The 17,133-nt window shown below is 53.1% G+C and overlaps 1 protein-coding gene and 1 long non-coding RNA gene across 3 annotated transcripts in view; one reads left to right on the forward strand and one right to left on the reverse strand.

Moving 5' to 3' along the window:
* The window catches only part of Col2a1 (collagen type II alpha 1 chain), a 30,093-nt gene that overhangs the window by 4,254 nt on the left and 8,706 nt on the right, over nucleotides 1–17,133 (reverse strand). Inside the window, exons 11-46 of the mRNA XM_074083245.1 lie at nucleotides 16,691–16,744; nucleotides 15,875–15,928; nucleotides 15,487–15,540; nucleotides 15,304–15,357; nucleotides 14,965–15,009; nucleotides 14,384–14,437; nucleotides 12,141–12,185; nucleotides 11,621–11,674; nucleotides 9,986–10,084; nucleotides 9,638–9,682; nucleotides 9,448–9,546; nucleotides 9,206–9,259; nucleotides 8,754–8,861; nucleotides 8,358–8,411; nucleotides 8,175–8,273; nucleotides 7,974–8,027; nucleotides 7,524–7,622; nucleotides 7,063–7,116; nucleotides 6,638–6,691; nucleotides 6,254–6,307; nucleotides 6,025–6,078; nucleotides 5,745–5,789; nucleotides 5,466–5,564; nucleotides 5,110–5,217; nucleotides 4,730–4,783; nucleotides 4,410–4,463; nucleotides 3,990–4,043; nucleotides 3,589–3,642; nucleotides 3,163–3,270; nucleotides 2,629–2,682; nucleotides 2,130–2,183; nucleotides 1,271–1,432; nucleotides 1,006–1,113; nucleotides 651–758; nucleotides 247–300; nucleotides 6–113 (exon numbers count right to left, since the gene is read on the reverse strand). Coding sequence (XP_073939346.1) covers nucleotides 6–113; nucleotides 247–300; nucleotides 651–758; nucleotides 1,006–1,113; nucleotides 1,271–1,432; nucleotides 2,130–2,183; nucleotides 2,629–2,682; nucleotides 3,163–3,270; nucleotides 3,589–3,642; nucleotides 3,990–4,043; nucleotides 4,410–4,463; nucleotides 4,730–4,783; nucleotides 5,110–5,217; nucleotides 5,466–5,564; nucleotides 5,745–5,789; nucleotides 6,025–6,078; nucleotides 6,254–6,307; nucleotides 6,638–6,691; nucleotides 7,063–7,116; nucleotides 7,524–7,622; nucleotides 7,974–8,027; nucleotides 8,175–8,273; nucleotides 8,358–8,411; nucleotides 8,754–8,861; nucleotides 9,206–9,259; nucleotides 9,448–9,546; nucleotides 9,638–9,682; nucleotides 9,986–10,084; nucleotides 11,621–11,674; nucleotides 12,141–12,185; nucleotides 14,384–14,437; nucleotides 14,965–15,009; nucleotides 15,304–15,357; nucleotides 15,487–15,540; nucleotides 15,875–15,928; nucleotides 16,691–16,744 — 2,565 coding nt within the window. The remainder of the gene's footprint in view (nucleotides 1–5; nucleotides 114–246; nucleotides 301–650; nucleotides 759–1,005; nucleotides 1,114–1,270; nucleotides 1,433–2,129; nucleotides 2,184–2,628; nucleotides 2,683–3,162; nucleotides 3,271–3,588; nucleotides 3,643–3,989; nucleotides 4,044–4,409; nucleotides 4,464–4,729; nucleotides 4,784–5,109; nucleotides 5,218–5,465; nucleotides 5,565–5,744; nucleotides 5,790–6,024; nucleotides 6,079–6,253; nucleotides 6,308–6,637; nucleotides 6,692–7,062; nucleotides 7,117–7,523; nucleotides 7,623–7,973; nucleotides 8,028–8,174; nucleotides 8,274–8,357; nucleotides 8,412–8,753; nucleotides 8,862–9,205; nucleotides 9,260–9,447; nucleotides 9,547–9,637; nucleotides 9,683–9,985; nucleotides 10,085–11,620; nucleotides 11,675–12,140; nucleotides 12,186–14,383; nucleotides 14,438–14,964; nucleotides 15,010–15,303; nucleotides 15,358–15,486; nucleotides 15,541–15,874; nucleotides 15,929–16,690; nucleotides 16,745–17,133) is intronic.
* LOC141425746 (uncharacterized) lies at nucleotides 109–14,714 on the forward strand. Of its 2 annotated transcripts, none has more exons than XR_012450830.1 (7): nucleotides 109–2,226; nucleotides 3,510–4,482; nucleotides 5,334–6,325; nucleotides 8,765–8,888; nucleotides 11,590–11,686; nucleotides 12,031–12,187; nucleotides 12,673–14,714. It is a non-coding gene; the product is annotated as an uncharacterized lncRNA (long non-coding RNA). The 2 variants fall into 2 exon arrangements; XR_012450831.1 differs by having other exon boundaries at nucleotides 3,510–4,030; nucleotides 4,242–6,325.

Consider the following 17,133-nt stretch of genomic DNA (forward strand, 5'->3'; position numbering starts at 1 on the left):
CTCACAGCCTCTCCTCTGTCTCCCTGCTTGCCAGTTGGACCAGCCGGGCCAGGAGAACCAGGGGCTCCAGGAGCTCCAGGAGCACCTACGGCACCAGTCTCACCACGATCACCCTGCCAGGAGAGAGGTCGCAGGCTCAGAAAACATTCCAGATGAGGCAAGGACAGAGATCCCGCCAACTGAGGCCAGGCTGACTTCAGCTGGCCATCCAGGCTGATGGTTCAATTCAGTGGTTCTCCCACTCACCTTGACTCCAGCTGCACCGTCTCTGCCAGGGGGGCCGTCAGCACCAGGGCTGCCCTGAACAAAGGGAAACAAGAATGCAGTTAGAGCTGCCCCCTGCTCTGTCTCCTATCTGCCTTCTTGTCCTCCCCTGAGCCCAAGCCTATTCTCTTCTGCCCATCTGACACTTTGGAGCCAACGCTTGCTCTCAGAGCTTCCATATGCCTTCCTTCCTGCTCATCCTTCCTGCTCATGGTCTCTGTGTTATATCCCTTCCCCACAACCTTCCCCCTGCAACAGGCTCTTGGACTTTTCAGCTGACTCTGCCATCTCCTTCTCTAGAGGCCCAAGACTTGATTGGCCTGACACAGAAATTCACTGGGTCCCTCTCCCAGGTCAGGACTATCCCAGAGTGGCCCCCTGCTCACCTCTCGTCCGGGTTCACCTGCAGGACCCGTCAGGCCAGGGGGCCCTACTGGGCCAGGAGGGCCACGGTCTCCAGATGCACCAGGCGCACCTTGCTTTCCAGGCTCACCCTGGAGGGAACAGAGAAAAGGACCATGAGTGCACATGCTAAGCATCCCTGCGCAGAGCCCCATCACCCGCTTCAGGGTTTAGGGCCAGTGAAGGGACATTTCTGAGAGTTCTGAGTGAGTGGAAGCCTTAGGGCAACCTTGTTTCTACAGAGACCAGGCTACTGCACTAATAGCACTGAGGTAAGAGCTTTGAGCTTGAGCCCAGATGGGTCCAGCTGGGCTGGAAGGAGGAGCATCCCTCACTCACCGATGGGCCAGGCAGGCCAGGGAATCCTCTCTCACCACGCTGTCCAGGCAGACCAACAATGCCCCTCTGACCAGCCAGACCCTGGGGACCTGGAGGACCGTCAGCACCCTAAGAAGGAGGAGCAGGAGATGAGAAGTGACCCAGAGCTCTCTGACAGTATCGTTCGCTGCACATCTCCCCTCCCATGTTCCCCCAGCCCCTGTCCCCTCCCACCCTGTACTTGGTAAGCTCAGGAGCTTCTCATGGCGCCTGGCAAAGGACTTACTGAGGGACCATCATCTCCAGGCTCTCCCTTCTCGCCAGGGAGTCCTGCAGGACCTTGGAGGCCAGGGTCACCAGCTCTGCCAGGGGGACCGCTGTCTCCTCGAGCACCTTTGGGACCATCTTTTCCAGAAGGACCAGGAGGACCAGGGGGTCCAGGGTTGCCCTAGGAGGAGCAAAATCAAGAAGTAAGAACTGGTCTCACCCTTCCCACCCAGGTTTGCCAAAGCCAATGTGGCCTGAGGGACAACAGGGGGGCTTCCCTACCTCCCATCAGTCTCAGTCTACCTCTGTGATCTCTCCCCTATGAGAGCTCTGGGCAGTCAGCTGTGGCTCTGTCAGCCCCTGCATGCTTTGCCACTTCCCATCCATGTAGAATCCATACTGCCTTGTCTGCTTTATCCTTTATTCTTAATCCCCCATTCCTCAAGGAACAACTCCAACCTTACTCCTTGGACCCCAAGTCTTCTGCTCACTCCCAGCTCCCCTCACTTTGCACTTGGTGTTGGTGAGCTGAGTGACTTTTCCTCATCTTTCCTCCCTCATTGCTGCCCCCTAAGAGTCAAATCTAAGACTCACAGGATTCCTTAGAGCACAGAGTCAGAAGCACAGAACATGCTCAAGAAATGTGTCCTTAATGAAAACAGTGATGCTAGCTCTTCCTGACTGCTGAGCCAGTAGTCCAAGGGGTTATCCCAAGCCAGCAGGGAAGGCTGCATGGGGTACGATTAGCTGCTCCTCCCAGGAGTGGGAATGGGCAAAGCAGAATTAGCCTGGAGCTCTCTAGACCCTGATGTAGGGTGGTCTAGATGTTTCCACCCTGCCTGGGAGCAAGAGAGATACCAACGAGGAGCAACGCTTACATTGGAGCCTGGGGGTCCGACGCGGCCAGCAGCTCCAGGGAATCCAGTGGCTCCCTATGGGAAGAGAGGAGAACCCCTGAATGACTCAGGCACTCAGGTCAGTCGAGAATCAAATTGGTAGAGCTAGAGGGGCTGTCTCAGAGGCAAAGGTGGGAAAGGAGGATGGCTGCAAAGCAACAAAAAATGAGCTAGAGGGGGAGAAAATGCCCTGCTGCCTCTGGTCATAGAATCAGACACTTTGGCCTCCACCCACAGAGTTACTCAGTGCTTTGGTGAGCTGAAAGATCCGAGTCTAGGAATGGGGGACTCCCAAGATGACTATGCACCCAGCAGAGAGAGACGCCTTCTCTCCCACCTGGATGTGGGATGGGCTTAGGCTGGGGCTTGAACAGGACCCAGAAGGCAGGAGTTGGGAGAATACCGAACATGGCCCACTACGGGAGCTGAGGGCCAAGACACCTTTGTAAGGTAGGGTGTTGGAAAAAGGAGCCTCACTTACCGGGGGTCCTTGAGCACCTCGGGCTCCTTTAGGACCAGTCACTCCAGTAGGACCCTGGGAAGGAACATGGGAGACAGTGAGGCCTAGTGGCCCTGGGAAGGCAGTGGGCTTCTATCTGAGCCCCATCATCAGACTCTTGAAGGCCAAGTTTATAAAGCACAGCTTCCAGCCTTGAGAAACTGTCACAGGAAGTCCACCTCACCAGTGGGGGGCTCTAAAAGAAGGCGGCTAGATTCCCACAGAGTCAGTGTCAGGGTCTCATCTCCAGAGGCCCTTCCTGAACTCTTGCCTCCCCCATCTGACCAGCTGCTTTGTTTAGGTCAGTGGAGCCAGCCTGTACTATACACAGTCCCCTAACACCCACTCATGTACTCTACATACCACACCCCAGTTAAAGCCCCTCCCACTAGCCAACAGCAGGGTGTGCCCTAGGTTCTTTGACATTTTCTGCCTGGCCAATCTACCAGGCTTTTCCTCTTGCCCTTGTGATCCTGCCTCATGGGAACAATTCTGCAGAAGCCGAGCTATACCTACCTGCGGCCCAGGAGCTCCAGAGGGGCCCTGAGGACCAGGGGCACCAGCATCACCTTTCTGTCCAGCCTCTCCTTGCTCACCCTTAGCACCAGGCTGGCCATCAGCACCCTGTAATGAGAGGAAGGGGAAGATGAAGGAGGGGGAAGCCAAGCACTCAAAATTTTGCCAAAGAGCAGAGATTCTGGGAGTTTGTATGTATGTGTGTTTGTGTGTGTGTGTGTGCATTTTTGTCTACTTGGGTCTCAAAATTGGCTCTAGTATTATTATATTCATATGGAAGTGTGAGAGGAGAGGAGGGGAGAGTCCATTTCCCTCTTCCTTACATGCTCTCCCTCCTTCCCCCACAGGCTGGAAGGTGCACTTGGCATTGGATGTGGAGCTGGCCTGTATGCAGTGGATGTCAGTGGAATGGACAAAGATACTCACGGGAGGTCCAGCAAATCCAGCAGGGCCGGGGGGCCCAGTCTCCCCACGTTCACCCTGTGAAAAGAGGCCCAGGAGAGGTCAGGCCCTGCTACCTGCCTTCTTCTGTGCCTTCCTGAGAGCTCAGAGCCCTCTGCCCAGATCAGCCTTGTATCCAGTTACTCCTAGAAGGAAAGCATCTGAAACTGGTCTGAGTCCCCAAGGAAGAAACCCAGGGTGGAAAGTCTTTCTTGGCTCAAAGACCCTGAGCCCTGACCAGATCCTGGGCCTATGTGACTTCTCCCTTGCCTTTTCCTCTCTCTTCTCACCCCTAATCCCAGAGGGCACAGATGGGCTAAAAGGCAGAGCTGGCTTCCAGGCTCCTGGGACTAGGACCGGCCCAGCTCAGAGGGGCAGATACTCACCGGGGCACCACGAGCACCAGCACTTCCAGCAGGCCCAGGAGGTCCGACTTCTCCCTAGGGGGGACCAGGGATGAGGGAGTGGGGATCAGAGTGGGGCCCTGCCAGAGCCAATTCAATTAGCAAGCCCTGGTAATGGGAAGGGGACTTGGGTTTCCAGCTTGTTTACTACTCGCTGTTTCAGCCACCTCTACAGCCTCTTAAGGGCCTTTGTTGAAGACACTTTTGCCCCAGTTCAATTGCCCCACCCAACAGGACACACAGCCAAAGGCTAAAAGGACCCCCAACCCTCACTGCTGCTGCTCCCAGTGCTAACAGGGTGTCTGTTGATGAGTGGGAAGAAGACACAGCCATCTTTGGCAGGAAATGAGAAGATTTGCTGGGGGAGGCAAGGAAGAAAAAGGAAGCCCAGCCACAACTCACCTTCTCACCATTGGCACCTGCTGGGCCAGGGGGGCCGATGGGACCAGTGAGACCCTGAAGGGAGAAGGCAGAGGTGAGGGATGCAGGAAGAGTCAAGACAAGTGCATCAGGCACCACAGGATTCTAGAGGCCCCACACCCAGTGGACCTTTGTGTACCCATCTGTGATCCCTAGAGCTCCCACTCATTGTCTGGTTCCCTGCTTTGACAGTGAAGTCCCTGTGTTTTCCCAGTCCCCACTCCCAAATGCTAGATATCCATGGGATCCCTTGTATCTGTCCCCACCCCAACCTACAAGTCCTACAACTAGCATTCACTTACACGTCCACCGTCCTTTCCAGGGGCTCCTTCAGGGCCTTTCTCACCAACATCACCCTGGTGGAAGAGAAACAAGACATCTCAGAGGGACAGTCCAGGACCCTTTGCCAGCTCAGTCCCACCTGGATTGGGGTTCCAGGGCTCAGTCCCTACCCAAGAAGGGTTTGCTGAGATCTCAGGGTGGTTGGCAAGGAGTAATAGGAGTGAGATGAGGGGACGGGCAGAGGATATCACTAGAAGGCAGAGAACTTTAGAGGAGGGGGTCTCCAAGTTCCTCAAGAAGGGGTGAGTAGGACCCTCATCCCTAGGAAGATAGGGAGTGAAGGGCAGGAATGTGACCAAGTTGTGGCTTTGAGAAGAGACACACTGAACCTGGTACTTACCCTATCTCCCTTGGGCCCAGCGATACCAGCAGCTCCCCTCTCGCCGGGCATTCCTTGCAGACCTGGAGGGCCCTGAGCCCCAGGGGGACCAGCTGGGCCTGATGCACCCTAGGGTCAGAGACAAGAGGAGTCGGTGGTGGGTAGCACCTCCCCCAGGGCCTCAATGTTTGACGCCTGAGAAATCAACATCCCAAATGCTCTTTTCTTCCCTTCCTCCTGTCCAGATCTCCTTTCCAGTGCCATCTCCCACTCATCCCTCCTATTCTTCCTTCCTTCTGGGCCCCCTTTCTTCTCCACTCTCAGTGAGTCCTCCCAGAGCTTCCCAGAAGACCTCTGCAGGACTCAATCTCACTTACTTTGGGACCATCAGTGCCAGGAGTGCCAGGGAGGCCACGGGCACCCTGGAGGCCCTGGGCACCGGGAGAGCCACGTTCACCTGGGAAACCTCGCTCACCCTGTGGCAGAGACACAAAGAGCAATCAGGCAAGAGTGAGGGGGAGGAGACCAGGGAGATGGGGAGGGGAACAAGCTCTGGGACCCCAGGGAAGACTGTGGTGCTGGGAGCCATTGGCAGATCTGTGCAGAGAGAGAGCAGGCCCAGGGAGACCCCTAGCAGTGGCTGACAGGACACTCACCCTGGGACCCACAAGGCCTGGGGCTCCAGCTTCACCGGGAACACCCTGGAGAACAAAAAAGGAATGTGAATGAAAGTTGTGTGTTCCAGATCATCATCCCTCCTCCCATGACACGCTTTCCACTGGGGGTTGAACATTTGCCAGGAAGGGCTGAGCTCAGACTGTCATCTGTAGAGAGCTGGGATGAAGGTTGATAACAGTCCCAGGTCTCACAGGATTCCTCATGTCCTTTTGCCCCTGTCTCCTGGGCATCAGCAAGTTTAAAGAGCCCCATACTCACCTGGTCACCTGGTTTTCCACCTTCACCTGGGGGGCCAGGAGGGCCGGGAAGTCCCTAGAAGCCAAGTGACATGTATTAGCAAGGGGGTGAGTTTGCTGCTCCAGCCCTCCAGGGATGTACAGCACAGACAAACCCAAAGGAGGCAGTGATGAGAGCCTGCATGCAGGGTGAGCCCTTCAAACATGGCACCTGCTACTGCCCAGACAGAGAGCCTGGTTCAGTCACCTACCTGGAATCCAGATGGCCCAGGAGCACCCTGCTCGCCTCGTTCACCAGCAGGTCCCTGCAGAGGAAAGAAAAGGTGAGCCTAGCCAGTGCTCCAGAGAACCTGTGGCCACAGCTAGAAGGGCCGTAGTGGTCAGCAGAGCAGACAGGATGGATGCCACCCTGCAAATCTTTCACTATCCAACCAATGTGTGCATACTCCCTTCCACCAGGGTGGATCCCACTGCTTCCCAGGACACCTGTCTGAGCCTGAGAAGGCTCTGGTGTCCTGGTTCAGCCCAAATCCACGTCTGTCAGCTCCATTACTGGATAGGCCTGAGGGTCCCTGCCTCTACTGTTATAACCCCCTACCCAAAGGGCCACCTGTAGACACTGGGAAGATACTTACAGCAGGGCCTGGGGGTCCTGCAGCACCTGTCTCACCGTCTTTACCAGGAAGACCCTAGAGAACAGAAGAAAAGGTGATGCAATGACTTCTGCTTTTCTTCAGCCCTAGTCCTAGTCCTTGAGGGACTACGCAGATGCACTTTTTGACCCAGGGTTTCTAGACCTTCAGGATCCCCCAACTGAGCTCCATTTCCACCCCCTCTCTGTTCTCTCTTTGTGGACTCACCTTCCCCCCAGCCTTCCCCAGTTCCCCTGTCTGCTGCCCCACAGCAGCCAGAAGGTTCCTGGACAGATCCCAAAGGGCTCACCTAGCCACAGGAATCAATTCCTGCTAACCAGGGATCCCATGACCATGTCTAGGAAGGCCAACCCATGTCCCCTGCAGGTATCTAGCTAATACCAAGCAATGCGTGGGGAGGTACTTACTCTCAGACCAGGAGCACCAGGCAGTCCCTTCTCACCAGCTTTGCCCGGCTCACCCTGGAGGAAGGAGAGAGACGATCGATCATGAGACAGAGGGCTGAGGAGGGAGTGGGGATAGAGTGGGCTGGGAGACTAGGGCTTGGGGTCACATCCTGGTCGACAACAGAGGATAAAGTTGAGTATCAGCCTCTTTTCTTGGATTCAGAGGAAGCCAGGTCATCAGGCACTAGCCCATGGCACAATGTCACGGGTGTGGTGTCCCAAGGCTCTAGCAGGCCCTAGGTCTCCCCATATCACATGCATTCTGTAGGACATGGAGGCCAGAGTTGCCCATGGTACGGAGGTCACACTCATTACCATCCTTGAGCTAATTCTGTTCAGGATCTAGCCTTTTCTCCAGGGCGTAAGGAAGGGAGGTGGTAAACACCATGTGGAAGGAAATGAAAGAGCAAATAATTACTTACATTGGCACCTTTGGGGCCAGGGAAACCCATGACACCGGGCTGCCCACGAGCACCCTGAGGACCTGGAGGTCCAGGGCGACCATCTTCACCAGGGGCTCCCTGAAAGAGAGGGTACCATTCTCAGAACATAGACCCTCTTACCATATCCATCCATCGACATCTTCTAAGTGCCTGCTGTGTGTCAGGCACAGAACAAGGCCATCAACCACATACTTGTAGCATTTTGGATGGATCAAGCTATGACCAATGGACCACAAGAGGGTGGCATTTTTTAGAGTTCACAGTAACTGCAGTTTACCCCTGATTCCAGAACCTACCATCTATCCCCCTTCCCAACTCTCAAAATGCACAGAACTCAAGGCTGCCTTCACCCAAACTCCTGTCTCTCCTCCTGCCTCCTCCCCAAAGATATCCCTCACCCTCCCAGCAGCCCTGGGATGATGGACTTACTGAAGGGCCGACTTTGCCTTGAGGACCAGCATCACCAGGGCGACCAGTGAGACCCTTTGTTTCAGGAGAGAGAAAGGGGTGATGTCAGGAATAGGCCCAGGACCTCCCAGTCCTGACAGCACAGGTTTGAAGGAGCAGGCATGAAGGGCTTGTGCATTTGCTCAGAGTCTGAAGCCAAGTTAAGAGCAGCCCCCTACTTACCCGGGCTCCAGGAAGGCCAGGTTCTCCAGGACGGCCAGGGTCACCGTTGGCTCCTTTGGGGCCAGCAAGACCACTGGGCCCTCGCTCTCCAGGGGCTCCCTGCACCAGAAGAGACAGGGAATCAGTGAGATGCCTTATAACTGGGAGTTCAGAGAGGGACCCAGCCCCTCTTTCTCCACTCACCTTGGGACCTGCCAGACCATCCTGACCTGGGAAACCTCGGTTGCCAGGAGCACCCTGGGGAGAAGTGGGAAGGAAGCAGCAAGTGAGAATGGCTCCTCACTCACCCATGCTTGAAGAGAGCCTCACCAGGATTCAGGAATCCATCCCATCCACCCACCAGCCACAATCTCTGTGGAGCAGTAGCTGCAGCCTGCAAGATTCTAAGAGGTTAAGGTCTTCAGCCTGTCCCCACCCTTCTGAGAAGGAGTTCACTAATTTATGTCATCCTAGGGGAAGAGGGCACAGACAAGATAGGGATCCCTGTCCTCCTGGTGGTAAATGGAGAAGAGTGGAGTATGCTATCCAGAAAAGCCACAGGACTGAAATTGTGAGCAGAGTAACTCTTTGTCCACTTACTCTTTCTCCAGGAGGGCCGATGGGCCCAGCACCACCAGGTTCTCCACGAGCACCTCGTTTGCCTTCTTCACCAGCAGGACCAGGGGCTCCCTGGGGGCCAGAAGGGCCCTAAGGACAAACCCAAAGAGAAACAAGGTCAGTGTTCACCTGGCCCTGGGACAAAGACTGGCCCCATATGCAGAGGATGTGGCCTTAGCAATGCTTTAGGGCTGGGGGACTTCAGGAAGAGAGGCTACATAGGATCAGTCACAGAGAGCAGAAGTGGTTCAGGGAGAGAGAGATGGCATATAAGCAAACTGTTCAAACTGGGAGCAGAGCTACATAGGACCCCACAGCCCCTCCTCTAGGTACATTGCAGGATGGACTCCAGGGGAGGTGCAGTGGAGTGGGGGGAAGCTCTGGAGCTGTGGAGCTGCAGAAGGGAAGACAAGGACTTGAGGAAAGGTACTCACAGGTTCTCCTTTGGGGCCTTGTTCACCTTTGAAGCCAGCAATACCAGGCTCACCCTAAATGAAAGAGATAAGCAGGTACTCACCCTGGGGTTCTCCCCACAGAGCCTACTCATCTTTGGAAGCCCTGTTAAAGGTGACCTTGGAGCACACTGCGATGAGTCAGGGCAGAAGAAGAGAGCAGGAAGGAGGGGCAAGGACCCCAAGGACATGGGTGGGACTTAGGGGTCACTTTGGGTTCTTACCGTCTGGCCTTTGGGGCCCAGAGGACCAGTTGCACCTTGAGGGCCAGGAGGACCACGGGGCCCAGGGAAACCGGGAGCACCAGCAATTCCAGGAGCGCCCTGACAGCATGAGCAGAGGGAGGAACATCAGGAGAGAGGGATGAGAAGGGACCAGGCTCACAAGAGGAAGAAGCCCAGGAGTAGCACTTACAGCAGATCCTTTGGCTCCAGGAATGCCATCAGTTCCAGGGTTACCCTGAACAATCAGACAGTGTCATTGTAGAGTAAGCAGCGAAGAGTAAACCCCAACTGCTTCCCAGCCCTCCCGTCCTCCAGGCCCAGGGGCTAGGGGAAGGTAGAGTCTATTTCAGGGACATCCCTTCAGCATGCATCAAGAAGAGGACTGGAGACAAAGGGAAACATGCCTGGAGACCAGAGAGCAGGTCTTGGGCTAGAATGAAGGTGGGTGGAGTGCGCACCCCTCAGAGGGATGCATGCAATCAGCAGGGCCAAGACCAAAGACCCTGGACGCTCCCAGCCAAAGTGGAGCTGCACTTACAGAAGCACCGGCAGGCCCAGGGGACCCGGGGTTGCCAGGTTCACCGCGAGGACCTTGAGCACCTTCAGGACCACGAGCACCTGTGGGGCCAGCCTCACCCTGAGAAGAGAGTGAGAAAATGAGGGGAGGAGGAGAGGCCACAGGCCTCAATGAGGCAGGCAGCAGTTCAGGGCCAGTTGTATGCAAGGCTCTACATGTGCTCCCACACCTGGCATGAGCATGTGTGTTCACTTATGTTCCCACACTGGTCTCACTGTCACTTCTGCCCCCACCTGACTGAGCTTGATGACTTCCCACCCCTGCCTACACACTTGCCCCTACACTGTAAACCCCACACACAATTTGCACAGTTGCCTGCCTAGTTTTAGCAATGGGCAGCCTGCTGGTTCTGCCAACAGAGAAGGCTGAGTTGGGAATGTTCTCTCCTGGCACCATGAGATGATGGATAGATGGTCTAGATAGGCAAACACCTCTGTCTCTTCTACCTCCTCCTATTTTTCTAGTTGACAGAGGAACAGAGGCTCACAGAGATGAATTCCCAGTCACCTGGCCTTCTGCATCCTCAGAGCTGAGAAGCTCAGAGAGCTGCTTTGCTCCTACCTGGCTGTTGGGCCATTAGTGGTGCCCCAGCTCTGGCCCCAGCCTGTCTGAAGTGCCAGAAGCCAAGTCAAAAGCAGGCTGGGACAGGCGTCCGGACTCTTACTTTTTCCTCTAACTGCAGCCTCTGGCAGCCCCTCCCCCACCAAATAGCCTCTGCTTTTATTTTCACTTTTTCCTGAAAGTTACAACTCACTGAGCTCTGGCTCTCTGGACGCAGAGTCCCTGGAGAGGGCTGTTGACCTGGAGAGAGGGCAGAGCCTCCTCAGGTTTCTGCTCAGAGCATTCTTGCTTCGCTTTTGTAATTATTATTTTCTAAAGGTCAGGCCCCCTCACCTTCCGCTGTCCCATTTCACAATGGGTCTCCTTCACCCGGCTCCTGGGGCCTCAGACACTGTCTGGTTGCCATGGAAACCCCCAGGAGGGGAAAAGCAACCTGATGCCAGTGACACATGGAGGCTCCTTATTCATTCCCAGGGACCTTCACACTGGAATCCCTTCTGGGCCAAGAGGGCCTTCCCCTGAACTGGCTGGCCTCTCACTGGCCTCTATTAATCCTTGGAAGAACTCAATTAACCAGGATTGGAAGAACCCAGCACCCCAAGTGAAGGGGTCAAAGGGAAGCAAGGAGCCGGCTCCTTGCCCTTTGTCCTCTTCCCCTGCCCATTTCTCTCCAGTTCCCTCTAGGTCTGCCTAGCTTCTGGACTTCCCAGGCTTGTTTATCTTCTTTCCTTCCCTCTCTTGTCTTCTGCTCCCTCCCAGGTTTCTGGGATCACCCCATCTTTCCTCTGTTGCCTCTCCCCGTTCTGAATCTGTAACTGGACCTCTAGCTTCTATCATCCCATCTTACTCTCCCTTCCAACGGAGGACTCTGGAACACCAGGCTTTCTTTCTTGCCTCAACAGGGAGCCTCAGTGGGTGGGATGGGGGGGACTCCTCAGACGGGAAGGGGGTTGGCAAGGGGATCTAGCAAAGGTTATGCAAAAGAGAGCTTCTCAACCCTCTAGGACTCCCCAGCTTGACCATCAGGGCACACACCTTGGCACCGGGAGCACCAGGGAATCCAGGACCACCAGCAGGACCAACAGGACCCTGGAGAGAGAGGTAAATGCTGGATTCAGGCAGAATCTCTCCAGCCTCCAAAGAGAGACACCCCCCTCCCACTCCTTCTCCACTTTATGCTGATTTTACTACAAATTATTGTGACTAAAAGTCCCTGGAGAGAGATTGTCCCCACTGCCTGTGTCCCAAAGGAACTTCAGAATGATGTCTTGCTTTGCCTAGCTTCAGAAAGCAAAGGAATTTTCTGACTATGCACATGATGAACATCAACATTTGTTTGACCTCCCTCCTCAAAATAACTTCTGAAAGGGTGGCTGAAAAAGTGAAGCTTCAACGCTTGTTATGGACATGCCCAAAGAACATTCTTCTTCCTTCTTTTCTGACAGTCAGCTGCTGCTGCGGTTGCACCAAGTGTAATGTAAACCCTCCAGACTTCACGAGGCTGCTTAATGGGACTAAATGATCAAGACCACCTGGGAGGATGAAATGAACTTACTGGAGGTCCAGCAGGGCCTGGTTGACCATCGTTACCCCTGGCACCCTGTAAGAAGGAGAAAGAAACAGCCAATGTGGGAGGCACCCACAGGTCCAGGTGGCCCCACTACAACCCACCCTCAGAGAAAACATGGGGAACACTGTGCTTGCATCCCAGGGATGAAAGTGAAGAAGAGGGTAGGGTGTGAGTTGCAGGACAGCCCATGGCTGGACCTCTTATGGTATCTGTGCAAATGAGTAGTCAATGGGCTTAATTGACCACTCATGGTTACTAAAGCTTAAAATTTTTTCCCAATAATCCAATCATTTTTAAACTTCAGTTTAGATCCAAATATCCCTAACTTTAAGGCGAGTTATCATTCCAAGACTCAGTGACCTGGGTAAAAGGCAAATGAAATAGCCAAGCGGCAACCTGACTCAGCACTTGCCGTCCATGCATAGAGGAAAGCACTTGGAAGGCTTGGTTAACCTGCATGACGAAGGGTAGACTAAGGCCACTTCTTGGTTAACTCCAAATTGCTTCTGTGTTCTAGCCCTTCCCCAGACAGCCTGCTCTTAAGGGAAACAAAAATGCTTGCAGGATGTCTCTTGCTGACTCAGGAAGCAACTCCACAATGGGGTAAGTCACCAGTCACAGCCTAGAGCCACACCTGAGCTCCTGCCCCTGGAAGACCTGGCTTTTGCAGAGCAAGAAAAGGCTGCAGTTCCTTCTCTATGGCGCTTGCGTTTTAAGGGTCCCTCCATTTTGTGGTGAGTACCTCCTAAGTCTTTTCTTGGGGTCCCACAGGGCCTATGGAACTATACTCCAACTCCAGGAGCCACACGCCTGGGCACAACCAGAACTGGAGCCTAGTCTGTGGCAAGGGGCTCAGCAGGTTAGGAGGAAACTGTTCCCCAGCTGAGCCCCAACTACCGTTTCTGCCTCTCCCCAGAAGCTAAAGAAGAAGGATGCTTTGTGAGAGTTCATGCCTTAAAAAAAATTCAGCCTTCCACCTGGCTGTGGTCCATTTCTCCTGACTGAGACTCTCCAGAAGAAGTCAACAGGAAAGCAAGACAAGACTTAATGGAAGAAATGGCAGAGGGAACACACAGTCTCAGTGTTCCTGCCGCCCTCTGGGCTGGCTCAGTGCTTCAGGAAACTGTGTTCCTGGGGAAAGTTCTGGAGCACCTTCCCTCCAGGAGTCATCCAGGAGAGAGCCAGGGCTGGGAGTGAGCAAAGGGTTGCTGCTGAGAGAGGCCAGTGCCAGGCCAGCCTCTGCCAGCTCTCCCTGCAGCAGGACTGGGGAAAAGGCAGTCTGGCCCATGGGAGGGAACTACATGTGCCTTATTGGAGGTCTATCCACCTGCTGGAAGTCCAGGCTCATAGGCCACTAGGAAACCACAGAGCTAAGGCTTAGGCAGAGGGAGAATGGGCAAAGAAGTACTCAGAAACTATGCAATCAATCTAAGCCAACCTGACTACTGTGCAGATAAGAATCAGCAAGGAAAACCTGGGTCTGTCCAGCCCAGGCAGGAGGAAGAACAATGGTAAGGGGAAGCAGCCCCTTCACAGGTCAAGGCATTGTGGCTTTCTTAAAAATGGCTTTCATCACTCGCCTGACCAAGCACCTTTAAGACCTATTGCCAAGAGATCCAAGCTAACTTTAATTAGAGGCCAGCAGAGTCCAAGGTTGCAAAGTACCATTTGTCCTAAGCTATTTAACCTTGCTATGCCTTAGTTTCCTCTTCGCTAAAATAGAAAGAATAGAACCTACCTTATAGGACATGGGGGAAGATTAGATGAAGCCAAGTGTATGAGGCATTAAACATAGGAGGAATCATGAGACAGAGGCCACTGGTATGGTATCCTAGCATCACTAACAGCAACAGCAAGTACAAAGGCCTGTGAGTCGCTGCTGGACTCTGTTCTGCTTTCCTAAGTTACTGTCATCTGTGCAACCAGAGAGAGAAGAGTAGCTTGGTGCTACAGTGAGCTAAGTCTGTCCCTAAATTCCAGCTGGATGGGTGAAGGCCGCTGAGGGGTGACCTGAGTAATCCAGACTGGTTAAGAGAGAATACTGCTCTACCAGCCCTCCCTTGCATAGCGCTCCCCTTCTTTCACTGTGCATGAGCACACTCAAGGTGAATTCTTTGATGACAATGCTCCCTACACCTCAATGAGTTGTTTTGAGGGTCAAGTGAAATAAACCTATAAACTGTAAAGTGTGAGGCATATTATGGCATTTGACTTTGTGGATTACTCACTGCAGCACCAGCAGGGCCAGTCCGTCCTCTCTCACCAGGCAGGCCGCGGGGACCCTAGAACACATGAGAGATCCAGCCCAAGTGTGAGTTGGCTAAACAGTGCTATGTACGATGATTCCTATCTGAGGGACCTTCCCAGACCCAGAATGTGAGCTTGCCTCTGCCCAGGAGGTAAAGGCAAGAAATTCCTAATGGTACTGCCTTCCTGTCCCACCCACCATACCCCAGAGCACAGCACAGGATTTTCTGCCAGGTTGACTGCTCTGGTGCTGCCTCTGGAAACTTTATTAAAGGCAAAGCTTGCTTCTTACAATAGATGAGCTCCCCGAAATGTTGAGAATAAACAGAATTTTTTAAAAATTGAAGCATACTTTGTGTGGACATTTCCTATTTCAAGGAAGTATTGGTGAAATCTTAAACAAACCACCTATCTACTACAAAACTGTTCTTGCTCATAATCAGACTGAATCTACAAAACTGAGTATCTACTTTGCACACATGGAACTCTGGTGTTTGAAGTACAGCTGTCTGAATGTTAGGTGAGGTCTGGTGGCCTTTCCGTGGGTGATGCTCGTACTCACCATTGGGCCTGGAGAACCGTTCTCACCAGGGGAACCACTCTCACCCTGGAAAAAAAGACACACAGGGTCAATATCTGGGACCTTAGCCTCAAGAAATCTCCCAAGAAAGCAACTGAAAGGTTTGAGTGACCTAGCTAGCATTGACACAGTTCTGGAAAGGACATTTCTCTAAGTGCTAAGGCCTGCTGTTCCTCCACAGGGATGCAGGTCTCAGATTAGGTGTTCCCAACAAAGGCTCTTCTGATCTCCTAACTCCATAAACCCCACAGCATCTTCTTGACTGGAAAGCTCCTTACTGTCTCCCCGTTCTCTACCTCTGTGTGCTTTGTGGCCTCTTACCTTCACACCCGGAGCACCAGCCTCTCCCTTGGCACCATCTAGGCCTGGGTAACCCTGAGGAACAAGAGAAAACATTGGATCACACTTCTGGGGACCCAAACAGGAAGCAATACACATACCCCAAAGTGCTTCTTCTCTCCCAGACAGCCCCTGCCTTCCAACACTCTCACCCACAATACTTACTCTGTGACCTTTGACACCAGGAAGGCCTGGGGTTCCTGGGAAGCCTCGAGCGCCCTGCAATCCAAAGAAGAGACACTCAGGGCACAGTAGAATGGGTTGACAGCTGCCTAGGCTGCAGGAGAGCCTGCAGAGCCAGCTTACTTGGGCCACTGGGAGGAAATGGGCACCCTGGCATCTGGATCCTCGTCTAACTAAACCCAGACCTCCATCTACCATGCCTCCTCCATCTAATGCTCACACATATTTGATTCCCAGCATGAAATCATGATATACACAGACACCATCAGTATTTGGTTTTAAACTCAGTTCATTGAACTGGGTAAACTGAACAGTCCAAAGAAGGAGAGACTGCGAAAGATGTTTGAGGCTGGGTGAGGTAGCGCTTTACCTGAGGGCCAGGAGGGCCTCTTTCTCCAGATTTTCCAGGTTTTCCAGCTTCACCCTGAAGGAGAGAGAAGTACCTCATTTTTCTTGGAAGACATGTTAGCACAGTTGTCATGCTCTTGAATAGATCACTCCTCCTACCCCCTTGGTGACTTTCCCCACCTGCCTACAGATCTTAGCCACCTCCCACCTCCCACCTCCCACAGATGCCCACCCTCTAAATGCCTTTCATGGGTCACAATTTATTCTTCTGAATGTCTCTTGGTCTTTGCCAGCCTCTGACTTCCCTGGCGGATTTTCGCTCTTCTCTCATGAACTCTGCAGACTGGGCTAGCATGCACTGCCTTCGAGAGATTTTACTGTCTGATCCTATTCATAAAAACAACTGGAAAGAGCCAACTCTTGTCTCTTTACTTTGTTTGCATCCTTTGTAGACATCTTGACTCAGGCTGAGCTTTTTTCTAAATCATTTACAATTGAGATAGTGTTGGGATGTTTGTTGAATAATTTTTTCTTTGTTTTTCCTCCTTTACATCTTGTGTTTTTCTTCTTCCTTCTCTCATTTCTCAATTTGCCTTCCTGGAGCTAATGGTGCTTTAATTATTCCCCTTTTCATTAGGTCCAAAACAGTCCCCAGGAAACTGGGCAAGCTAAGTTGCATGTAGGCGTGTAGATAGTAGACACAGTTGGAGTTCAGAACTATCCAAACAGTCTTATTTCTCAGGATGCCTCCATCCTGGCCACTTCACCATTGCCCTCCCACCCCAATACACCCTCTCCAGGCCCTTTTCAATGAGCAACTTCTCATTTGACTACTCACATCATCACCAGGTTTTCCAGGGGGGCCAGGAGGACCACGGGGACCCATGGGACCCTACAAACAAAGTAAGAGAATTTAAGAGATGGTTGGAGGATGAGACAAATAACAGTGGGATAAATGAATAAATTTGGGGATAGTAGTTTGAGAAGCCAGTTCTCCTATAAGGAAGAAAGATAGAAATGGCAAAGAGACAAAGCAGATCATAATGGCAGGCAGCAGACAGTGTAGGCTTGGGAGGTCTCCAGAAAGGGCACTGTCATGGCAGAGTTCCTGAAGGTCCTGTCACTTCGGGTTCTCTGCCAGAGTTCTTCCATAGCTAGAGGGTGACACTTGAATTTCCCCTATGCCACCTCCCTGTGGGAAAGAGCTGGCAGAGCCTGGAAGGAGGCAGCAGCTAGGATTTGAGGGGGATTATCATAAGAGAGGTAGACCCAGGGATACTC

Source organism: Castor canadensis, chromosome 8, assembly GCF_047511655.1.
Source record: "Castor canadensis chromosome 8, mCasCan1.hap1v2, whole genome shotgun sequence".
NCBI lineage: Eukaryota > Metazoa > Chordata > Mammalia > Rodentia > Castoridae > Castor > Castor canadensis.